Here is a 24,798-nt window from a genome sequence, read left to right as displayed (position 1 = left end):
TATTGACACATAAAGGCATACAGTACTTATATACACACACATCTCTTTTTTTGAGTATTTACAAAATACAGAGCCCATGGATGTTACACATGTATAAAAATATGCATTGCATCTATATAAATATATACACAATGTGCAAAACATATGGCATTACAAACAAGAGGCATGGCATGGGTGGTGGAGACAGAGAAGGAGACTCGGCTACAATGAAGAATGGAAAGAAGAATCAGCTGATGAGAGTGGATATTATCCAAAATACATATATTGTAATGACTCCTCTTGTTCAGCTTCGCCACTAGAAGAAATCTACAATGTTCCCATGATGGTAAACGACACAGGGTGAACGAGGACGAGTGGGAGAACTGACGCACCTCGAAAATAACTTGATTTAAACGCTTCACCACTCGGGTAAGAAGGGATTTGGAACCAATGTGTGACTGTGTATGCGGTAAAGGCTCCTGCACGAGTAAAAGCAAGGCAGGATTAGACATACAGTACAGTATATCTAAGGAGAGCAGCCATTATTGCTTTTAGCTGTCCCTGTCTGGCCAATCAGCAACAACCAAGTCCAACACTGGGAGCCGTCACGTCGTCATGTAGATCTACTGCAGCCAAGAGGTTTGTGTCCGACTGATATGAACCAAAAAAAAACTCTGCAAACCCAAAATATACACATGAAATCTTTGTTTACAGATTTTACACAACCATCCAAACAAGAATACATGGTTTCTACTTTTCAAAATTATAATAAACATAATATGTTCCACTGCCCTAAAGCAGACCCACTGAAGAAGAAAACAACAATGAACTCATCGTCTCTTCTAGGATACAACAACACGTGACTTTGACTGTTTGTGACGAAAGGAAAACAATTAAAATACAACAAAAAGTGTGTGTCTGTGCAGTATTTGGCGTAACTCTGGGTTTTGATGATAAAAAAGTGTGACTGCGGCAGCGAGAGCATCAAACTTTGACGAGACAGTGTCGACATGAAGGGCTCTCTGTCATTCTGCTCAGGTCTCCACATTATTGCTGATGTAAACAGCAAATCAAAAACAAAAACTTTCAAAATAAAATAGCCCAATTGACTTTTTATTCTGCAAGAAAATGACCCTGAAGTGCCGTCATGCCACAACTGGAGAGCACACGCCCTCTAGTGTCCACGGACGTAATTACACGATAAAGTGGTTCAAATGCGAGCATCACTTCACTGAATGTGACTGATATCAAAAAGAGAGAATTAAAAAGAGCCATCGCATTTCAAAGTGCCATAGAGCAGGACTGTATCAATCCTAAAAACGATATTTAGACTCAGATACTAAATCATTAACTCACTGATTTGGCTTAGTGAGTCAGGATATGATGTAATCCATGGGAGCATTCATGACGGCTTTAAAGGGAGCTCAGCCCTCGAAAGGTGTGCGTGTGCATTTGTGACTGTATCACACCGGACGGGACAACACGGATAACAACAGTACAACAGTCATCAGAAGCCGTTTGAAGAGTGAACGTTGTAGGAGAAGCCGAATGGATTGTTTGTTTATAGATATTTCATATAACTTGATTGCGATGGCTGTGAAAGTGCTCGAAACGGTGCCCGAGATTAAATGTGGATACGATCATGCACACGGAGACGCACACCGATGTTCATGCAGGAGACGGGAAGACGATTCCACGCACACACACACGCACCCACACGCAGAGATCAACATGCTCGCTTCACTCACTCGCAAGGTCAGGAAACTTTGTTGACAGGTCACTGTAGCTGATGCATCAACTGTTAGACTACTTTATCATCCGTCCATTCACTATCTACACTGCTTATCTTTAGGGGGTCGTGGGGGAAGATGACAATCCCAGCTGACTTTGAGCGAGAGGCGGGTTACAGGTCGACAGCAGGACTAATATATAGAGACAAACAACTCCTACGTTCACATTGTCTCACCTACAGTTAATGTAGAGTCTAACCCTGCATGACTTTGGACTGTGGGAGAAAAGTAGAGTACTCAGAGAACACCCACAAAGACTCCGCACAGAAAGCAGGGATTCAAACCGGGAACCCTCTTGCTGTGAGGCAACAGTGCTAACTGTGCCACCGTGTCGCCCCACTGTCTGACCAGCAAAATGTTATTTTAACAAAGATCCTCCAGACGATGGTTGGTTTTTGGATAAATGGGACGGTAAAGCAGACTAACTTATCAGCTACAGGCAAACCTAACAGTCACGTTTCATGGCTAGTGATGCAGTAGTTCCCCACCCCGACACACACACACACACACACACACTCTCTCTCTCACGTACACACACACAAAGTGCAGGGATACTGTAGGACAGCTAGATATAAAGCTCATCTTCTAAAAGACATCTTTCTTGATATTACTTGCAGTGTTCACATAGTTCACACGTATCACATCTGCTCGTGTTTGTTCCCTTTCTACTGTTTCACGCCAGTTTACTATCAGAGGGGAAAAAAAACAGCTGCCAACTTTGTACGTAAAGTCAGATGTTTTGTTCTTGTCAAAAAGTACATTCAAAATAACTTGGACACCAGCTGCAGTATCTCTATAGTGATTGGCCACATGATCGCTGCATCAATCACAATCATTTTCGATCGCTTTCTGTTCACGATCGTCTTGGATATGCAAAGTTCACATTTCCTTGTTCTGAGGTGAGTGAGGTGCGTCGGTAGATCGCTCCGCCTCATTAGTGCATAGCTCTCACTTAGAGGGAGGAGCCTCCTCCTCTCGTCGTCCGACTGGAGTCGAGTCTTTTTGTCCTTTAGAGTCATTGGTTGATCAGCTTGACCGGAAGGGGGTCGCGATAGGTCAGAAGAAAACAGTCACATCTGATGTCGCAAATCAGATTTGTCAGAAAACACGTACATCTACAGCATGTGGTAGACCAGTGGACTGGACCAGTGTGAACAGGAGGCTTGACCTCGTCTCAGTTGGGAAATTGAAAAAACTTGGTTCCGTGACATGTCTGAGCACATTGAATTGCAAAGGGAACAGACGGATTTGACAGTGCAGCACAGACTGGTTTAGGCCTGGGTGTGTGTGTGTGTAGCCTGACAGCTGTGTCTGTGATCTACTGCGTCTACACTACAGGGAGTGCGTCTGCTGAGGAGCTGCTGCAGAGACTCTTTGTGAGGTTTTTGGTACGAATATTTCCTCAAATATAAGTGGAGCTTTGTACTTAACAAAATGCCAGGACTTCTCAGAAGCCGTGCATCTTCTGGTCCTGCAATAACAACAATAAAAACCTTGTTAGAACTAATGATTAGATTAGATTTCATTTAAAACAGGGAGAGGAAGTGTTGCAAATATTTATGTCTGTGACATATGCGTCAGATAGACACTGAAACTGTGGTGAAAGATAATTTTCACCATCTGTTCTGCTGTGAACCGAGCACAGTACGTGGAGAAAATAGGCGAGACCTGGACTCTCTAGAGGAGCAGCTCGGAGCTCACACTCAGGAGAAGCACCTGAGACACGTGGCTCACACAGGCAGTGTGACATTATAACATGGGCACTGAAATGAAAAGCAAGAAGTTCTGTGATACACACACACACACACACAACCAGTGTGGCCGAGTGTTTCTAAATGCAGTGGTCACCAGCTGAGGCTGCACTGACAGAATGTTGTTAGTGTGGTTTTAACAGTATATACAAACAGTCCATGCTACCAGTCTTCATTTGGCTCTGTCTCTTCATTTCTGCTAAATCATGAATAAAAGTCTTATCACGTTAAAATCCTTTTATCACCTTAGTGATGATATTGTTTTCTGGCTGTTCGGCCGTAGTAGGCCTCTCTTTTAAAGCTGTGCAAACTCCTGCTTGTAGTTCAGCTTGATCAGTGCACTGCCTGTACAGTGTGTATAGTGGGAATATAACAGATGTATGGATGAGCTGTTAAAGAGTGAATGTCATGTTTTCTCCTCCTTTTGTTTCCTTATTTAAAATGTTTAAAGTCAGCCTTAACGTGCTGGAAATTTCCTTTGTTCTTCTTCTCTTCATCCATCCATCTTTCACTCTTGGCTCAGCTGCTCAGCCGCCTCTCCTCCGTCTCCCTCCCTCAGTCCCAGTGCAGCTGCAGGTCATGTGAATCCAGGAAGTCAGTTGGGATCCCCAGCGGTGTGAGTGCCCCCCCAGGACCCGGGGGCATGGTGAGGTCCAGCCACTCCATATTGTCCAGCGCCGGGTCAGACAGGCCCATGTTGAACGAGGAAGTGGGTGAGGAGGAATCGCAGAAAGACAGGTCTGATGTGTCCATGGGTGAGTAGTGCTGTTCCATCAGCTGGGCCTGAAGCTCCTCTATCAGACCCTGTGTGCGCAGGTCTGATGCCGGCGACGTTCCAGCCAGCGTCCCCTCCAGGAAGGCCTCCAGCTGGTTGTCTGTGGCCAGAGAGGAGAGGCTTGGCAAGGTGGGGTCGACGGTGAGGCTCAGGGTGGGTGGAGGGGCCATATGGATCGGTGGGGGTGGTCTGGAGAGCACTGTGTTCACAGGCAGGGTGGTGATACTGGCTGTGATGGGGTGGCTCTTCCCAAGAGACACTGAGGGGTCCTGCTGGATAAAAGGTGTCATTTCTGGACGGGAAACAAAAAACAGGAAAAAATAATTAAAACATGGATTAGTATTTGTCTTCAAATTATCGGCATCACTCATTTTATTCAGCACCTCATGATAGTTTACATTAAAATTCAAAAGACAGATAATTTACAATGGGGACACTATAGAGTTACAGAGACTTTGAAGTTTTAACCTTTCAACAGATTGTTGTGTACTGTCAAATTACCTCCACTCTCTATGAGGATGTCGAACAAGTCATCCATTTGCTGGCTGGTTGCCGTAGGAACCTGAGAAGACAGTCAACAGGGTAAAGAGACTTGAGGCTAGTACACAAAAAAGTGAAGCAATCGTCAATGCGGAAAAACTGAAAAAAATTAATAAATAACATGTGTAACTAACCTGTGAGACATTGTTGATGTGCATGTTGCGGCTCTGCTTGATAGCCTCCTCGTAGCGGGGGGGCTCTCTTGATTTGGGAGGCTGACTGATAAGAGAGGTGGGCTGGAGGATGAAGGCAGGCTGGGGAGAAGGAGACTGGAGGAACCAGAGGGAGATGGAGAAAATGCACAAGGAGTTAAGGTCTGAGGTTTGTGAAGCAAGTCTTGTTGAAAATTGTTCAATGAAATTGTAAATCAAAAAAGTATTATAGGTTGAACAAAAGTAAACCCCCTCCCCTCTTGTAATGACTCAGCTCTTTTACCTTATGAAGGGGTCCATTGGAGATGTGGTGGTTGGGTGAGGCCCTTGGAGAGACCCTGTTCTCTGGGGAGCTTCTGAGGAAACGCTGGGGATTCATCTCAGGCCGACCCTGGTTCTCTAAACCACTAGAACTATTGCACACTGTCAGAGTCTGTCAAGACACAGAGAATATCTGATATTAGTTTGTAATGTATCATGTGATCTGATGTCATCATAACAGCACAGCAAGACAGAGATAGGAGATAAGAAAAGATACAAAACCACCTTCAAATGAAACAAGGCACAATCATATCCGTCAAAAAAATTCTAATTATAGACAAAAACAAATATATATTATATATATAATATAATATTTTATATATATATAATATACTGCTATATTAAGTTTTACAAACACACATCTGTGTAGTGGATGATATAAAAATAACCCTTAGTTAATCAGCTACAGCTTTCTCATCATTTCAAGAACTTGGACAGTGACAGTTTAACCATGACCACCTGACTGACCTGTAGCAACGGGCTGTGGTTTGGTAACTGCTGGCCGGGTGCCGTCTCCATCTGAAAGCTCTGCAGCTGAGGAACCGACGTCTGTACCAGGCCTGGATTTGAGACTGTGGCCTGGAGGACAGGCTGAGATGTGGAGGGAAGCAAACAGAACCCTGAGTCTACACATCCAGATCACGCCAGCATGCCCACCGTTTCACGTAAACGCAATATATACATACGAGTGCAACGTCACTCTGATCTTACCTGCAGGCTGACAGTGGTGTTCGGCAGCTGGATTGCAGTAGCGTTTTTGGGTAGTGAGACCGGGAGCAGGATCTGAGTCCCAGCCTGGCCAGTCAGCATTTGGGAGACTCCACCCGTGTGGCTGATGAAGAACTGCTGCAGGCTGGGGGCAGTGGTCTGAGGCTGAGTCCGGAGTTGGGGACTTCTCTGTGACTGTGGGAGCAGCTGCGGGCTGGTGCTTACTTGGGGCTGGATCTTTGTGATGAGCTGGGTTGGACTCTGCAGTTGGAGCGGCTTGCCACCAGAAACAGTCAAATCCTCCAACTTCACCACGGTCGGGAGGGGGCTTGTGAGAGCCGGGGAGCCCAAGACAGAGTTTTGGATGGTGGAAGCAGTGGAGGAACAGTTTGACAGGAACGTTCTCTCCATTTTTACTACATTTGAATTCAGGACAGTAGCAACAGGATTCAGGGCAGGGACAGAGGTTAGTTTGGGAGATACAGAGGTAGAGTCGGCACTGCAGCCACCCGGGCCTCTCTTCTCCACCTGCAGCTGAATCTTCAGCTCCTCCACCAACCTCTGCTCGTGCTCCAGCTTCCTCATCAACTCCTCTATCTGCCGCTCCTTCTCATGGAGCCTCCTGTCCTTTTCCTCCGGGACGTGAAAAGACAGGAGAGGTGAGGACTGTACTTCGGAATGTGCCACAGACATACCCACATCCTGCTGGAGGGTGGAGGGCTCAGTGGGGTTGGGTGAGACTGGCGGCGTGGATCTCATGCTCTCTAGAGTCACCTGCTGTACTGGGAGGACAATGGCGGGGCTGGTGCAGGTGGTGGTGGCAGTGGTGACGTCCATGGGGGTGGAGGTGGTAGTGGTCGGTTGAGGAATGTTGGTAGGAGCAGAGGTGCGGAGATTGTCCTGGAAAGGCTTAAGTCTCTCCATCAGGTCGGTCTTTGTTCCTGACACAGGAAGGCCTCGCAGCTTCAGCTCCAGTTTCAGCTCCGCCACCTACAAAGATATGGATATGATCCCATCAGAACTTTAGATAAGTGATGGAGGAATTATTTAAGCTGGTCGGAATAGTTTTAAGTAAATCTTTTTTATTTGGATCTGTAAATCAAAACAACAACTAAATCTATAGCATTAAGATGACGTGGAGAAGCAGCAACCCTAACCTCTCTTTTGAGGTTATTGTCACTGGTTGTCATGTCTTGTATATGTATGTCTTATATGTGTATCCTTCCTGTCCTGTCATCATTCTTGCACTATTAATAAATGCACAAAAAAAGGAGAATTTCCTGAGCCTCTGACTCGGACATTTGAGTTTCACATACAGCCCCTCTGGATAATTTCTGACCCCCAGAAAACTGCAACTTATGTTTTGTGTACAGACTTAACTAAATAGATATGACGCTTTAATCCCTGAGCTTTAGAAACGTTAGCAGGCACACTCTCAGCTTTTGACTTTCAGACAGAGCCAGATTCACCCTTTTTCCAGTCTTTATGTTAAGATAAGCACTGTCTGGATGTAGCTTCATATTTACTATACAGACATGAGATTGGTATCAATCCTCTGCTCTCACTCTGATCGAGAAAGCAAATAATCCTATTTCTGAAAATGTCTAAATATTACTTTAAGTGTTGGTGTGAGTAATGTTTAGCTGTCTAAAAGAAATCGAAAAGGTTAAAGGTTCATTTCTAACACAGATGACACTTTACACGTAACAAAACATGTTTTTTGTGGTTTCTTTAACTACTCTGCAGCTATTCATTTATTTCATCATGGTAATCAAATTTAACGAATGGATAAAATACAGAATAAAAACTTTGATTATCCTACGTAGAGTTGTCAGATTTTCAAGAAACTGGCTCTACAATTAACCTGATACAGTTTGGTTACATCAGCTGAGCAGACCTGTAAAGACTGAAGTGTCAGCCCCTCTTTAAGCCCATTATTATGACAATACTTTTTAAACAGCTGGAGTATAATGTTTCAAGCTACATGCGTGAAAAGTTTGCTGCTCCAAAAATACAAATATGTTTCAACGGACCTTCATCTCCTCCAGGTTGGCAGGCAAGACTCCTGGCTTGCGATTGGACAGCGAGTTGTGTGGTCGAGCCACAGCTGAAGGCAGAGGGGGAGGTGGGGGGACAGTGGGCAGAGACACCATGATGGAGGTTGGCAGGCTGCTGCCAGCGCTGCTCTGACCCTCTGCCACAGGTCTACAGAGAAGTACGGGAACAAAAGTTGAGGTCATTGTTATTGGAGGAAATCATTAACACGAATAAGAAATAGAGAGAGGAAGAGGTGGGGGAGAAAGAGGGATATAGGACAAAAGAATATTGTTGTTGAGAGAATTGGAACGAGAGGAAACACAGAGGAAATCGTCTCCCATGTGAGCGGACCATCCATCCTGTGCCCTGTGCCTCTCTAACAAAGGCAGTCAACCAAACCACAGTACACAGAGAGCTTTGCCGTGCAGCCGCAGAGAGTTAATTTGTGAAAACAGCAGCTGGTAAAACAATATCCTGTTATTCATTAATATGATTAGACACAGAGTAGTTATTGGAAACTAGCTAATGGCCCTCTGGATTGTTGAAACCAACAATATTTGGCTTGGCTTGCTTTCAGGCAATTTTAAACTAAGAATCATGGAGGTGAGCCAAACAAACTACTTCCACTACTACCCAGAGCTTGTGATTGAGGTGAGGGTTGGAACGTAGATCGACAGGTAAATCAAAAGCTTTGCCGTGGAGCTCATGTGCTTCTTCAGCACAACGGTCGACAACAACGGTCACATTACTGCGGCATCGACCCGCCTGTCCATCTCGCACTCATCCTTTTCCTCACATATGAACAAGACCACGAGATACTTAAACTGTAGCAACATACTTCCCCCCAGAGCGATATGTTTATGAAAAATACAACATGATCCCTTTTCTTCACATTTTGGCGATGGCAGTCATAGTGTGTAGATGTCGTGTTTTGTATACATACTTGAGTGGTGCTGGTAGTATAGTCTGGTAGTTGTAGTGCTGCTGTTGCTGGCTGATGATCTGCAGCTGGAGGAAAAGCTGCTGCTGCTGCAGTAGTCGGGCATAAGACGAGTCCATGGGCTCTTCACTGGCCTCCTGCTTCTGGTCCGGAGGAACATACTGGTGGTATTTCAGCTTCTTAATCCTGGACTTTGGCTCTTTGCCCTTCTTACTGCGACTCTTCTCTGAGGCTGTCTTCGGCTGGCTTTGCTGTGGTGGGAGGGAAATGCTTTAACATACAGTTTGGCCAACAGCATTGAGGCATTATTATGTTCAGAGAGGTGGGAGAAATCATTGCCCTCACTTTCACCAGTGTTGGTCCTGGTTTCGAGGGAGCAGCTGGGCGAGTGGCAAGAAACTCAGTGGTAGAGATCACTTTCATAAAGTCTGATGGTGCTTTTGTAGCAACTGGGAGGACCTGAATTAAAAAGACAAAAAACGTTTCAGAAAAATACAAAATAATGTTTAGTAACAAGAGTTACAAAAATACCAAAATAATTATGAAATACTAAATACAAAGCATTGTGTGCATTCTCAGCTCAATGAGTCCTTTAGTTCCTCCTTTGTTTTAATTGAGCTGCATAATGGTAGTAGGGATAAGAGTTTTTTTAAACAACATTTCTGTGCTGGAAATTCTGTCAACTGCTTTTGCAGGATTTTCTGGGAGCTGGGTCTGTGAGCAGCTTGTGATTTTGTTTCCCTGGTTGACGACTATCTAGAGAGTTTGGCTTTACTCTTCGCGTACAGGTGACCAACCATGACACAACAGGATTATCTAACCTGAAATATGGGGCTGGATAGTGGTGGAGGTGCTGGAGCAGGAGCAGGAGATGGAGTCTCTGGTGCTTTGCTCTCCGCGGGTGAGGGGACAGAGGTTTGCGACTCCTGGCTGGCTGGCTGCTCTGGGGACAGGGGATCACAGCTGTCTTCATCCACCACCTTAGGGTAATTCACCTGACCCACTGAGAGACAAATAAAGACAAAGACTTTATTCCTCTCTCAATTATCCCCTGTATTATGACCAACTGCTGTTGTGTGTCTTATTGAGGTGGGAATGTTGTAAGATCTCTGCTGCCATTACCCTCACCAATGATGGCTTGCTTAACGCTGGAATCCACTGGCAGGATGTTCTTCTCCACCAGCTCCAGCGGGCCGGGTCTCTGGGCGATTTTCTCGTTCAGGTTGTCGGCCAGGCGGGCCCTCTTCAGCCTCATCTGGGTGGCCTGCAGCGAGGGCTCTGCTCCGGTCTCTGGGAAATGTCACACAGTGTAAATTGGATATCGTTCTGTATAGTGTCAGCTTAAAGATGTCGTGTTTTCAGCGTTTGATTCTGGAAACTTCTTTTAAATTTGGCAGCCATGTTGTTGCTTGTATGGCCCACCACTGCTAAACATATGTACAGTAGTCTTTATGCTACCTTGTGAAGATGGCAGCTTTAAAAGCTCCACAGGAAACACTACATAAAACATCAAGTGTACATACTGTGAACTGCACAATTATCAGTACCTTGTAGTATGTGCATCCTGACCAGTTCCGCTCTCTCTGGACGACTGCGGATCTTGTGCTTCAGGAAATTCTCAGTCTTTAAAAAAAGTTGGGACAGAACAGTTAGTTAACTAGCTTAATTGCTGCAAGTGCATATTTAGCACTTCCTTTCTAAACTGTGTGACCTTACCCTGGCTCTCTCCAAGCTGCGAATCTGCCCATGGAATGCTGCCGGGCTCTTGAGAGCTGCAACACACGTAATTAAAGTATATCATTGACAACAAATGTGATCCAGATTAAAACAAACAGAGTTAATTTGTTTATTATCTCAGTTATCAGTGTTTGTTTTTATAAACCTGTCCAGTCCACATGAGCTTTTAGGTGAATTATGAAGAAGTGCTGAGACTCACGTGGCATGATGCCCTGGTCCACCAGCTGCTCCCGGGTTCGCCTTTGCTGAAGCCTCAATTGCAGGACTGAAAGAAAAAGAGATAAAAAAAAAAAGTTATAAAAGACTATCAACTGTGGTTGAATGCCTCCTGGAGATATCGTGTTCACAATAATGGAACTTTATCTACACAAGTCAACATTATATTGTTGAACACACTTGTGTACATAAATTGTTTCCAACAAGGTTCAAACTCAGAGTAAAACGTTTATTCAAGGGAACAGGACGTTCTATTTTGGTTGCTTTTTAATTGCGTCATATCCACAATACCTGTGGCTTTATCCTCTGCTATAACTTCAGGGGCAAATGACGTATGACAAAAGGAAAAACACACAGCTAGCCAGTTAGCTAGTTGGCTGTGTTTCCCTTCCACTGTTTGTATTGGTCTGTCGTAATGTATCACGATCATTCATTGTTGTTTACTGTGCGTTCTGTCGTGAAAGTTGTTCCAGTAGTTGTTCCTTACGCACAAGGAAACCAAGTGACCCAATTGTTTTGTTTTAATTGTTTTGATTGATAGACCCCTAGCGGACGAAGTTGTACATTGGCCCTACATTTATTCAGTCTTTTCATTTAGATCTGTTAAAATCAGGGTTTTTAAATGTAATGATCGAGCTGGTGCCTCCCATGGCTGATTAACCCGCATCGTTTCCAGATCTCCAGGACAAGTTGGAGCAGCCGAGTTAAGCAAACAGCGTCACAATAAAAACAAAGAAGAGGAGTTCTCACCTGCTCTGAACCTATCGCAGCAGCTGCTGAGTGTCTCTACCTCCATACCGGCAATGCTCTTGTGCTACTGCTGACTTTGATTCCAGTTTGACAGCCTTTGTATTATGCCCAGACTATAGACACTGACACATAATCAATGAGGCAAATCCACAGCACTGCAACACCTTTAAGAATGATAGAGAAGCAACACTGGGTCCGTCCTTTATATCTTTTTTTATAACTAGTCCACAGCCCCCCCTCCTCCCACTCGACTCTTACTTCGCTCTCTCACTCAGCTCGGTTTGAGATGGCAATTTTCTGGCTGTGGGCAATCCATGCTGCCAGATGTGGAAGACTACACTGGTTCCTTGGAACTACTGAGCAAGAATCGAGTATCTGACTCAGCACAGACATAAAATGTAACAACATTAAATGTTAAGTGTGTGGCAGCAACACAGGTTATTCAGAGCTTCGTATGTGACTTTGTAAGGGAGCTTACAATAAAGTAAATTAAGTATAACGTGTAGATTTGCTCCATTCACAGGAGGTGACACGTCATAGCTTCCAGTGAATTTGGTATTCAAGGGAAAGTGGGTATACAACCCTGAGAGCTGTGATCAGTTTCGTCCCCAGCTACACTTAGTAAACAGTTAAGAAAGGTATCTAGGGGGGACATGTTTGTTCAAGGTGACTCATATAGAAACTTCCAGTCAGTCGCTATCTCCTTGATTCCTCCAGGAAGCATTGTACTGCCTCACAAACACAAGATGACCTTTGACCTCAGCCGGCTGTGTAGAGTGGTGAATGATAAGACTGAGCCGTTTATTCACATGCAGGCAGACAGGTACACATCAGCCCGGTTGGCAAGTGGATCCACATTGGGAACACAGGCTTGAATATAAATGACAGAGAGGGAGATGTAAAAACATCCTCCCCAAAAACAACCAAAGATAAGTGATTAAATTTTTTTTTATAAAACTGTGGTATCAGAAGACCATCCAGGAATCACACCATATTCAACATTTTCAGAAATAAATTCATTTATGTCAATTCTTGTAGAGAGTTAGAAGAAAGGTCACTGTATTTATTGTGAAAGGTTTAGGCTAAATTCCTCAACTCAAGAGAAAGTCACTAGTATTTTCTATTTCCTCTTTCCTAAATCATCTTCACAGGTTGTCCCTGCTGTCACTGACCTTGAGTTCACAGACTTCCACTTACTGACCAGACTCTCACTACAAACTCAGTCCTGAGTCCGAACATCATCATCTTCCTCTGTTGTCAGAGAAGCACTTTTTCTCTCCCTCTATACTTTCTGAGCCTCCTGCCCCACAGAAAGCCAGTGTGGTCCTCTACATTCACACTTGTCATGAAGGTTGACAGATTGACACCTGCATGTTAAAACCAACATGCAGAAGGGGCTCTGTTGTTGGCGAAGTGCTAGGGATGGCTTAGTCAGTGGAAAGTATGAGGTTTGTGTGTCTTCTCACTGGAGTGGAAATGACAAATGCTGAGATGATGTGTGGGTTCTACTACTATTGACATTCCACAGAATTTTCCACCTTCAAGATGTGTTGCTTGGCTTGGTGACTGTATCTGAAAAACTTAGATCTTTCTGAGCGCAGCGATAAGTATCAGTACGCCATCTGAGCCATGGTTAGGAACTGGAAGTAGAACGTTAGGATTTGCACAAACCAAACATGGGTCATGGGTAAAGATACTTCTCCATTAACAGGAGGTGACACGTCATAGCTTACAGTAAAAGACAATCGCTTGCTCTGACAGGAAACAGTTGGCCTGAATTACTTTGTTGTCCATTCATTATCACCACAGATATGCTGATGTGTAACACATTAACTGAGTGCATGTATCCGCCAGGGTAAGACCAGTGATTACATAATCTTTTGTCATAGAGAACTTTGCCCGCAAAAATCATACAACTGACGAGATGACAACACTTAAAAGAAAATCTACACCGACTCCTGTTCAATCAATTAATCCGGAGAATTGGCTCCTGACTTTACCCGCAGTTTGCTTTTCACACATGCACAACACAGCGGGAGGTTCTCTTCAGGCGAGAGGTGGAGCAGCCGGGTGCATAATATGTGACATATCAACTTAAAGTAATCTAGCAGCTATCCGGTAGAACTTGGTATTCAAGGGAAAGTGGGCATACAACCCTGAAAGCTGTGATCCGTTTCGGCCCCAGCTCCACTATAGCAGCAGAAGAGTAGGATTTTGCATGTTTAGTCTGGAACAGCTCTGGCTAAATGCCCTTTGTTTGGTGACTGCATCTGATAAATGAAGATTTTTCTGAGCACAGTGATCAGTATCATTACGCCATCTAAGCCATGATTAGGAACTGGCAAATGCAAGCGCAAATCTAACCCGCTCCTAAAGTCTGATAATGACGTACCCATCCATCAGTGGCTGGCACGGTCCATGGTGAATGCATAAAACAACAGCAGCGTCGTGAGGGTGATGAGAAGCAACCAGGCTGGCTAACATGATGACGATAATTTGGGTTTGAACTGCAGAGGAGAAGCTGCTGCAAGTTTCAGGAGCTGAGGACTCGTGGTTTTATGCTTCATTTGGAACTTATTAGGGAGTAGATGAACTCGCATTAATGAAAACTGTGTAGGCCATCTCTGTATGAAGGGCATTTGAGGCTAAACAGGGAGAATATATACGTCACCAAGCTGGAAGAGTTGTTAAAAGGACAAATATCATGATGTTATTACAAATCATAATCTTTTTTGGAGTGGAGCCAACTTGAGAGACGATCTTTCCCCCAGCCGGAAAGATCGGTTTATGTGTCTTCTTCTATGTACTCACCATTTTTGCGTTCACTGAGCGGAGGTAGGTTCTGTGCGGGCTGCAGTGTCAGCTCCTCCATCTCATGGGTCACCGCCTCGCTCTGGGGACTGGGCACTAGCAGACTCAACATCCTACAATCCCCCTCTGCTCCAAGCTGCCACTGACAAGCCTGGGGCTCCATCCCGCCTCAGGAGGGGTGCGGGGTTGAAGAGGGTCCCAGACAAGCGACAGGGGTGTAAGTCACCGTCCCTTTATGTTATGTCTCGCTGCTACCTGCGTGGATACAAGAAGAGAATGAGGCGTTAGTAGGGAACTAATGAATGCTCTTCTCCTTTCACTGAACAACTTGCCCAGGAGGAATACATCACTCTGGGATACTTTGTGGGCTCCTCGTGAACAGTAATTCAGAATAATCATCCAGTTGGTATGACTACTTCACCCAACAGCTGAAATGAGAAGAGTGGCATTTCGTTTCAGCCATCTGGAAGAGCTCAGTCGCTGCCCAAATTATTCATTAAACGAGCTGGGTTGGCTATTACACTGAATAATCACTTCAAACCGCTGCTCATGAGAAACAACGCCAGTTTGGGGATGAATGTTCCCTCTGTTAAGACGGGCTTCATAATCTGGAATATGACGTTGCTGGCGGTTTCAAACAGAGGGTAAGGAAACATTTTGGGGAGCAAAACAAACAGTTTAGTATCCATGGCTTCCCAACAGCCTCTTAACCAGAGGATGACAGACTGCTCAGTCTGAATATGTATGCTATTTATCGCTCTCCAGTAGCACCCACACTGTCCATTCCAGGACGTAAGCACTCTTTACTACCCGCCCTGATGTGTTGCTTTTGGCTGAGAACAACTGTGTTCCTATGGCTGCCTTTATTCCTCCCTGCAGAGCCTATAAGTGCCAAAGGCATTAGACGGCAGAGGAACACATTTGGCTACAACACAAGTAAATGTGGTCCACTCCGGTTGCTGGACGCTCATGTAAGGTATCCAAACACAACAAATCATTAACACTCCGTTTTATTATGTATTGCTTTTCTTTTCTATCGCTTAAAAAGTACATGATCATATATGGTGCAGTTTCTCCGTTCAAGAAAGAATACAAGATGTTACTTAAATCAATGACAGGTTAAAGAAGAAACAGTGCTTCCTGTTTTCACTAAACATGATCTACCCCAACTACCATGGTTGACAATACTCCTCTGGTAAAAAAAAAAAGTGTGGCGAAAAATGAAGATAACACTTAAAGGAGACACTTAAATCAGTGCAAATGGAAGTTTTGAAATGTAGGGACGTAGCATTTTAGAAAAAATTGGTCCAAAACAACATTCATTTATTCAAAATATTTTTTTTAAACAAAGAATTTACAGAAATGAAAACAAAAGGTCACGGTTATGAACGCTGCCATCTTATGCATTTGGAGCTTGAGTCGGGGGATGGACCAGCGGTAGCAAGGATTCGTTGGTACACACGCTCGACCAATTTCAGCTGTCAATCATGACATTCCATCCTGTTTTATAGGATCAAATTCATTAAAACCATTAATGAAAACTGTACTTCGAATATTTAGTTTGGTCCATCAACTAACATGGAGGAGGGATTTATAACCTATTTTGCAGTCAGCCACCAGGTGGCGATGAAGATGTTTTTGCTTCGCTTTTGGGGAGCTGTCACTTACAGTCTATCGTCCCAACAATCAAATATCATGTTACGATGGGAGTTTATCCAAGTGTACTTGGCATCTACTGGTAATCCGAACTGGTGCGCGCTGAATCTGACCACAGCTTCAAAACTCCCCCACTCTTCAAAACTTGACTAGTGTCAGTTCAAGCTCAGTGGTCCATCAACAGCATCTTCAATAATTTAAGTCTCTGCTCTGTCAGATGTAACTTTAACAGATTACAAAGACAGGAAATGCTTTGTGAGCCTCCTTTAAATTATCTAGGCCATGTCAAGGCTGTTTGAAAAGGGACTCTGCTTACATTGACCCTGACTGAGGGATGTTCTTCACAGTCAGGTCCGATTTCAATTGGAGAGGGAGAAAGTGAGACAGTGAAATCCAGTCATATTTACAAGTCTTTAAATGGATGTTTGTCAGTATTGGTTTGGCCCAGGGTTTCACAAAGAAGAGCAAAATACAGAGGAAGAGTGATGACTAAAACAGGAACACAAATGTAAATTTAGAGTGCATGACAACCTCCTTGACAACCTCAGTCATATTTGTTTGTTTGCTTGACTGTACATGGCCAAGCGGCAACCACAACCACAGGAGGGCAGACCAAATTGCTGACAAATAAATAAAAATAATGATTAGTTAATTCCTACCCTTAGTAGCAGAGGACAGCAAGGGACGGAGGAAAGAGATGTCTGGGGTACTTCCTGTGTAGAGTGACGTTAAGCCATGGAGTCAAACCTGACAGAGAGACACAGCGGAGCAAACATGAGAATCACAAACTACGAAATTCATCCAGCATTTCTTTTGTGTTGACATCCGTAATATTAGACACCTGCACATAAAAACATTACAATCCACTGCGTTCAGTGCCTGTGACGTGTTTTTCATTAGTTTTTCTGTTTCTAACATTTCAGTTGCTCTGGACAATTTCCAGAACATTTCCTGCCAGCCCCCTAGTAAAGTGTCCAGAGAATGAGAGTGATTCCATATGAGAATGCAGTGAGTGGGCATGTTGATAAAGTGTTACAAACACATGATGGGAGGGAAACTCGTAAAATAGAATTAGCTTAGGTTGAAAAAGAGGTTTTATGTCAACTCAATTTTCAAGAGCCATGTGCTGTAAACAAAAATGCAGCAGAATCTTTATGTCATGTCCAGCCTCCTGCATGCTATGATCAGGCGTCACCCCTCACCCGATTGTTCTAGACATGTTTCTATTGTTGTGAACGTGGCTGACAATCTCCTGCTGCGTTCTTTGAAAGGCAAACGACTGGGAAATTGGCTCTGGACATTTTCCAGATTTCATGTCTGAAAACACCTTAAGATTCTTGGAAACCCATTCAGTAGGTTGAACCCTGCTGACGAACAAACAAACCAACTGACAGCTCCTATCTCTGGAAAAAACTACTTTAAAAAAATGGAACGAACACAAGCCTTATTAAATTAAGCATACACACACAGCGCTGTCAGCACCATACATTGTTGCTTGAATAGGTGCGTTTGAAGATAGACAGAGAAGTGCCACTTCAAACTGTCTGAATGAAACTAGCCCACACTCAAGGCTGCATCAGGGCCTGAACGCTGATGTTCACAGGTTGCTAGGAAAACGTGCAGCCGTCTCTATGACAAAGGAAGTGGGTCCTTCATGCACAGACAATAGAAGCCCCAGGTGCTTCAAACTGCTGACTACTTCAGAGCTGTAATGTAGTATCACACTGCCGTCTGAGGCAGAGAGGCAGATGCTGGTTTTGTAGAACATTATGGGATAATGTAATCTTTTTTTATGTCCATTATTCCCCGACTACAATCTTTAAGAACTGCAATGACTTTAATTCTTCTTTGACATTATATGCTTCTAATAATTAGGTTTTTCCTTAAAAATGTGGTCATTAATCCTTTTTTTTTTATGTAAACATCTTGTTTCAAAGAAGAGATTTTTGGCAATGACTTTTAAAATAACAAAATAAGCCCCCCCAAAAAGAGTCCAAGTATGTTAGATGGATTACGGATGATTAAAGTAAAAGTTAAGCTGCTTTCAGACATGCACTGAACTGGTGTATGTAAGAATGCAAATGTCCAAGTTTCTACGGACACCCCACACATGGCCCCCTTGTATAAAGTCTGCACTCCGGTAGTGCCGATGTGAAAACACAGCAGGAGATCCACCGCCAGCGAGTGAAAAAACGCCTAGAAGACAGACGAAGATGTCAAGCGAGTTTGTGGTGTTAAGAGCCAATGCCGCTGTGGATGTGCTCTAAACAAAAACATGTGATGAGTAGTTATGTTATGCCCCGCCTCTGCCTGCTGCACCACCCCTCAACTAAATCCTGTGGAAGATTAGTTGCTGTTGGGAACACGTCTGAGTAGAGAATCTCCCGCTGCGTTGTGCAAGTGTTAAAGTCAAACTGCGTAGAAAGTCTGAGTTCCTCTGCAGTTGCACTGTACTGCCGTTGCCAACTATGTACTGTTTTTAGAGTGGCGTAAAAGAAGCAATTTCTGGTAGCGTAGTGTTAGCCAGAGCTAGCTAAAATGTAACAATATTTCCAACCCGGAAAGTCCCACAAGTAAAACAGGGACGTGAACCGTATTGTGGGGTGGCACAATACGGCACAATACGAAGTGTTTCCAATTACAACACGAGCAATGGGCCATACAACAATGATAGCAATCGTCACTTCCATACATGGTAAGTAGGCTAAATGGCATCGGAACGTCTTTGAATATATTCCAGAGAAAGAAAGTGATGTAAAGATTCCAACCGATGGAGAAATACATGCTGTGTGGGAGTATGTATCAGGGGCAAAGGGAAAGGGAGTAGAGAGGGGGAGCAGTGAAAGAGAGAGGAAGTAGCAAACAACTGTCACGGCTGACGAGGCGTTGTGGGACAAACATCGGCGCTGCCATGGCAGAATCAAAGAGCACAACCAGATGTCGGGTGCTGCGTGATGATTCTTTTAACAGCATGGCTGCAACCAGCACCATGTGTGTCATCAAAGTACAATGAGAGTGGACATCTGCTACTTATGGTTACGCTCTAATGTAGTACAGTTTTACTTTTCCCACAGAGGTTCCGACCATAAACAAGACGCCACAGCTATAAACATTTTGGGACAATCGGCAGAAATGTCACATGACCAGTTGGGGGAGTGCTATATTATTCTAACACTGGGTGTGTTTGTTTAGCATTTTAAACTGCGCACAGGTGGCACGTAGGGTCATTGCAGTATCCCACGCTTGTGTCAACCAGTGCACCCATCCCTTCTCCGTCAGCACACAGCATTCTGTCTTGCTAAACATGTTGCCAACAACCTGTCAGCTGGTTTCGCTCGACACATGATTCAGATGGATGGTTACGAAAGTCCTCACCGCATAAAATGCCATCAAAACAAACAGCTGTTCACGGCATCTGAACAGAGAATTGATCTTGAAATAACAACAACACAGCTATGGGTTTCTGTGCCACGTGGATAAGGAGTCAGACGCAACATCAAAACGAATACGTTTTTGTTTTGAATTAGCATTTAAAACAAAAACGATCCCATACATACAAACCAGTGTTTGCCATTCATTATCTAGACTGGGGCGGCCCGCCAAATTCTAATTTGACCCGCCACAGCTTCATAATGAGCCAGAAAAATATACACTTCTCATAATAACATAAGAGATCTCCAAGTTAGTGTTTTGCTCCATTGATTGAGAACTGTCTGCAGCGCTGTTTGCCTTGTGCTTGTTCAGTCCCTCCCTTTCACACTTACGTACATTATGTCTTTATTGTCCAAGCAGACAGACAGACCTCACAGCTGCAGCTGTTTGCATACCCGGAGTGGTAGTTCTCTCACACAGGAGTGAACTTCTCTCTCACTTTTATGTACCTGTCACTCAGGCTCTGTAGCACTTGAGAGCGAACTGCATGTGTGTGCAGGTGTACACCTTGTGACAGCCCCCCCTCCCCTCCTCTCTCTGAGATCTGTACAGTCAGTCCTCACAAAAATGACACTACACTGTTGTGCGGTGCGCATGCTCCTTACTGGGAAGGATAAGTGAAGTTTAATAACATACCCACCGCTAAACCACCAAATACATCTCAATCGCTCAATTTGTCCCTGTTTCCAGATGTGCCAGGCGCATCCTGTCAACAGTTTGCCAAATGCGCACAGTCATGCTCTCTCCGCAATGGACATTTAACTGCGCTTTTGCAGGATAGGGCCCCATATGTTTTTTTTATTGACTAGTAATTACAAACGTGTACACCACAGTGTGGCCTCAATCAGAGTCAGTGCAGACTGTGTCAAACTAAAGCCAATTATAGAGGCTACGTCATGTGATTAAGTCAAACGTTTAATCTCTCGTCCTAGCGGTTCAGTTCACTTTCACCATCTTTGCCACTTCACGCAGGCACATTCAGGAAAATAGGCACAGAATTTGAGGAATTGACTCAAGTCTCTGCATCAACTGAGGTGAGAGGATGAATTTGTCTGGTAAAAACTTTCAACATGTCCGAAATTTATCGAACCTTCGGTCAGAAGCAATAAATTGCTGCTCTAAAAAGAGTCATAAGACTCAGAAATCGGGGGGGGAAAAAGGGTTTAATTCGTTTAGTCTATGCCCAGCTTCACAGAAAATACAAAAAAAGAAACAACAATGGGGAAAAGTATGATCAGGGATTTCTTTCCATGGACCGACAACGAGGTGCAACTGATACGGACTTAAACGGTTTGGCTTCACTGCTAGCAGTTTAGTCGTGACTGATAAGAACCAAATCAGGAAACAAATGCGGGTGGATGATAAGCATACACATAGCAACAGTGATGCGTTTTAAGAATAAAACATAGAAATGTGGATGTAGCCAGAGGCAGCAAAAGTTTAAACCAGTGTGTGTATGGAGGGAGAATACGTTTTCGAACTCTGCCAAACTGCCGTGGAAAACTGGCTTAACTGGTCAGATTTTGGCATCACAAAAACTGGACAATGCACATGGAGCAGGGAGGCTGTCAGGACCTGAAAAGCCTCGGAACCTCAACAACCTCAACCAAACGACCATCAGATGATGCCATTCCTCAGATCCCTGTGCTCTCAATGGAAGAGCTAAAAATACATCCTGCTTTGGAGACATTTTAGTTGTGGGACATTAAAGCAGCCATTACCCAACTGACTGCACTTTGAAGATGGTTTGAAGCTATTTCTCCACATTACCAATGCTTAGTTTGGAGCTAAATGAGTCACGAGCATTTCGGACCAACCCAAATTAACCATGTTGGCTTCTCTGACCTGGAAATAATCACCGGCCTCAAGTTTCATTTAGGTTTGATTGAGTTCAGCCAGGTTATTATTTGAGTCAACATTTTTGCAGGCTGACAACTGTATGTGGGTGTGTGCCCCCCGCCCCGAGGCTATTCTCACTCTATCTCACGGCCTTATAAAAGGCCCTGACATATGTGGTGCAGTGGACAGGCTTCATGAAGTTTAAGTGGGGACATCTTGGGGATGGCTTTCGGAACAAGATGGGACCGAGTTATTTTATGGGAGATAGGACTTGGGATGTTAAAGACAATACTCCGAGACCGACCCGATTATTTCACAATCATGTTTTCAGCAAAACAAGCCCAACAACTGCAGAGCCATCCGAGGGAGTAGGAACCGTTAACACCACAGAGCTACAGATCTTCAACAGTAACAAGGAAAGAGAAGTCATCTGTTCCCATCTCCAGTCTCTTTCCATACTGACAAGAAGAGGTCACGAGTCAACTTTACTCCAAATAGGCCTGGCTGTGAAGACTTTCAGTGATAAAGAGTCCACGAGCACTCACACATGCATGCACGCACACACACCTGACAGGAGATAACTGGAATCTGCAGCTTTGGGATTAAGAGCTAATAAACCACTGACCTGTCGAAGGTCTGGTTTCTGTTTGAAAGACATAAACACACCATGACATCTTGTGATCAAACACTGACATGATTGCACAATTGTAAAATGAAACAAATAGGCCAACCTATAAAACAAAGGCTTTGTCTTGCAACAAAACGCCCTTTAGTCTGGGCGACTGGGAATCTCAGAAAAGAAAAAAGCAACTAATTTAACCCTCACAACATGAAATCTAAAGCAGACAGGAATGTTGAGAACTGGTCAAATAACATACCTTAACATGTGGCTTAACATACCAACATCTGGCTTTTGTCTGCAATGGGAATGGATACAATATTCACATGACTGTGGTAGACGCAGGTTTTCAATCGGCACTAACATGACACCTGGGTGAACGTGCTAATTTCTTATTCTCTGTCTGTATTTTGGCAGCACTGACCATGCACCTTTTCCGGCACAACGTTAATAACGGTGCATTAATAACAATGAAGGCTTGTATACTTGTTTGAATGTGCATCCGCTATTTTTTTTTCTTTATATCTTGCAGGATACAACACTAAGACAGCGAGGTTTCCGACATGTTGGTTTCTAGCCCTTTCAAGGTGTAGAACATGACTCACCGGGGCAAAAAACTATGGGTCAAGGAAAAGGTTACAACCACCTTTTTTAGCAGGTTTACCCTTACTGCATATACCAACTAATCTTGGTTTAGAGGGGTTAGTTAAAGGCAATGGACGTCAAACAGAAGTTTGCTTAAGTTATGTTGTGTAATGGAATTATTTATATTGCTCGTATCGCTTAACCCTGAAAGCCATTAATTCTGTAATTATAAAAGAGCTGTTAAATAAACTTGCACGTACAAGCCACCCCTCCCATACAGACACACAAAAACTCAGACACACAAAAACACACACATAGCCTGAGAATCAATCTGTGCCAAACCACAGTTTGCTTCTGCATTTTTCTGGGCCTTAAATAGACCATGTCTTGTCCAAAAAAACAAGTCTGCTTCTATCCAGAGATAAGACAGAGATGATGTCATCGCTGCGGCTCACTCACTAGAGTCGGCGCTCCACTCTGTTCCCACAGACTCACATGTCGTGTTGTTTCCTTCCTGGCTGCCTTTGTGGACTTTGTTAACTAGAAGCCCTTAAAAACAGTACAAAAAGACTGGACCAAACAAAAACACACACATGGTTTTAATGGCTTGCAGTCAAAGAAACAATAGGACAGCCACACCTAGGAAAAGAGGGAACGCAAGAACGCAAGTTAGATTGTGCTGCCTGCAATCAAGTGTTATGCAGGCTTGTTATGTAAAGCAGTGTCTCAGATGTGAATAAAAGGCCCAGCATGCTCGGTTGCAGGTTTTCTGCCAGATGGATAACTACAGCATGTCAGTACCAAAACCCCCTTCCTTTCCGTACGAGTCGGATTTCCACAATCGCTGCAAGGGGAAAAGTATTAGGTATTATATTTTTAAACAAGGACACTTCTGTGTACATTTTGATATTAGGTTTTATTTTAATGTAATTTGCCACAGGGGGGAGGCATGGAGAGCCTGGTCTGAAGTGATCTGGCTTCCAGCAAACTAACACAGCACTGGGAGGTAGAAAACACACAGGGATCCGTGGCCCCACAGCCTCGGGAGGATGATTACTTTGCCATCCAGCCATTTGCACGGTGTAGAAGTGGACGCTGTGATTTCACACTTTTCAATGACAGGCTGTGTGGCCGGACGGGGTTCGACTCTGAAAACCGCCACATCCTGCCTGGATCTGTCTGTCTGAGGGATTCACACGGACCGAGACCTGCGAGGATCTGCTGCAGCAGCGCCGCCTCATTCAGCATTCAGACAGCATTCAGCCCGACAACAAACAACTGGGATACACACAAAGACACACACACAGAGACACACACACACACACACACACACACACACACAGACACACACACACACACACACAGACAGACAGACAGACAGACAGACAGACAGACAGACAGACACACACACACACACACACAGAGACACAGACACACACACACACACAGACACACACTAGCAGGTTAGAACAGCAGAAACAGGGCAGTGTTACTGAGTGAGCTCATGTTTTCTCAGTGGAGGAGGGCGGGTTGCTGAGGGATGAGCTACCGCAGGTTAGCTAGTTGAAATCTGACAGGTGAGTGAGTTGCAGTCTGCCCCGGTGATAAACAACACGATGGGGCGCCTCCCTGGCCTTCGTCTCTGGGACTAGCAAACACGTCCGGAGATAAAGTACAGTCTGATACTCGCCGTGCACTCTCCTGTCCCCCGGCCCGGGCGTGCTGCGTCCCTGTCACATCGCCAACGCTGCTCGACAACAGCCTCCCTCACGTTTTTCGCCAGATAGCCCGGCTTAGCTAACACGGGCTAACATGCTAAAAACAAGACAGCGGCGCCCCGGGGAGTCGGGTCTTACCGAAGTGCGAGGACTTGAAACCCGGATCCGCCCGAGCTCTGGTTCACAGCGACGTGTCCATGACCTCCCGCCGAGCTGCTGCACTTGTTGTTTTTTTTTTGTTCCTCCTCCAGCGCCGAGATTGAAGTTTATTTCACGGAGTAAAATGGCTGCGACTGGGTCTGGGTTCGGATGCTTGGTGACGTAATGACGCGGCCGGACAGGAAGCGTCGAGGGGGCGTGGCGGAGGGCAGGGATCACCGTCCTATGAACTGATCAGAATTTATCCTCAACTGTATAGAGAGAATCTTGTAAAATCTTTTTA

General features: G+C 44.5%; 1 protein-coding gene across 3 annotated transcripts; it reads right to left on the bottom strand.

Annotated features, from left to right (window-relative positions):
- Window positions 1-24,672, bottom strand: mrtfba (myocardin related transcription factor Ba). Of its 3 annotated transcripts, none has more exons than XM_035145839.2 (17): window positions 24,495-24,672; window positions 16,823-16,910; window positions 14,508-14,762; window positions 10,930-10,995; window positions 10,710-10,765; window positions 10,541-10,616; window positions 10,116-10,283; window positions 9,815-9,996; window positions 9,339-9,452; window positions 8,997-9,244; window positions 8,050-8,221; window positions 6,020-7,006; window positions 5,777-5,899; window positions 5,271-5,420; window positions 4,970-5,104; window positions 4,797-4,857; window positions 1-4,587 (listed from the first exon to the last, which is right to left on the bottom strand). In XM_035145839.2, the coding sequence occupies exons 3-17, from the start codon at window positions 14,668-14,670 to the stop codon at window positions 4,076-4,078; spliced, it is 3,213 nt and encodes a 1,070-aa protein (XP_035001730.1). In that variant the 5' UTR covers window positions 14,671-14,762; window positions 16,823-16,910; window positions 24,495-24,672; the 3' UTR covers window positions 1-4,075. The 3 variants fall into 3 exon arrangements, with proteins under 3 accessions (XP_035001730.1, XP_035001732.1, XP_035001731.1); XM_035145841.2 differs by having other exon boundaries at window positions 10,122-10,283; XM_035145840.2 differs by lacking the exon at window positions 16,823-16,910.
- Window positions 24,673-24,798: the final 126 nt, after the last annotated feature.

The sequence above is a fragment of the Hippoglossus stenolepis genome, chromosome 21 (genome assembly GCF_022539355.2).
Source record: "Hippoglossus stenolepis isolate QCI-W04-F060 chromosome 21, HSTE1.2, whole genome shotgun sequence".
Lineage (NCBI taxonomy): Eukaryota > Metazoa > Chordata > Actinopteri > Pleuronectiformes > Pleuronectidae > Hippoglossus > Hippoglossus stenolepis.
The sequence above is the reverse complement of the archived record's forward strand: the minus strand, read 5'-3'. Positions and strand labels throughout refer to the sequence as shown.

Bases quoted from the DNA above. Each gene is read 5' to 3' on its own strand.
- mrtfba (XM_035145839.2), bottom strand. From the start codon at position 14,670: ATGGAGCCCCAGGCTTGTCAGTGGCAGCTTGGAGCAGAGGGGGATTGT. The intron at 10,766-10,929 runs GTGAGTCTCAGC...CGTGTGTTGCAG, and splicing joins GGACCAGGGCATCATGCCAC to CTCTCAAGAGCCCGGCAGCA. The intron at 9,453-9,814 runs GTTAGATAATCC...TTTTTAATTCAG, and splicing joins TATCCAGCCCCATATTTCAG to GTCCTCCCAGTTGCTACAAA.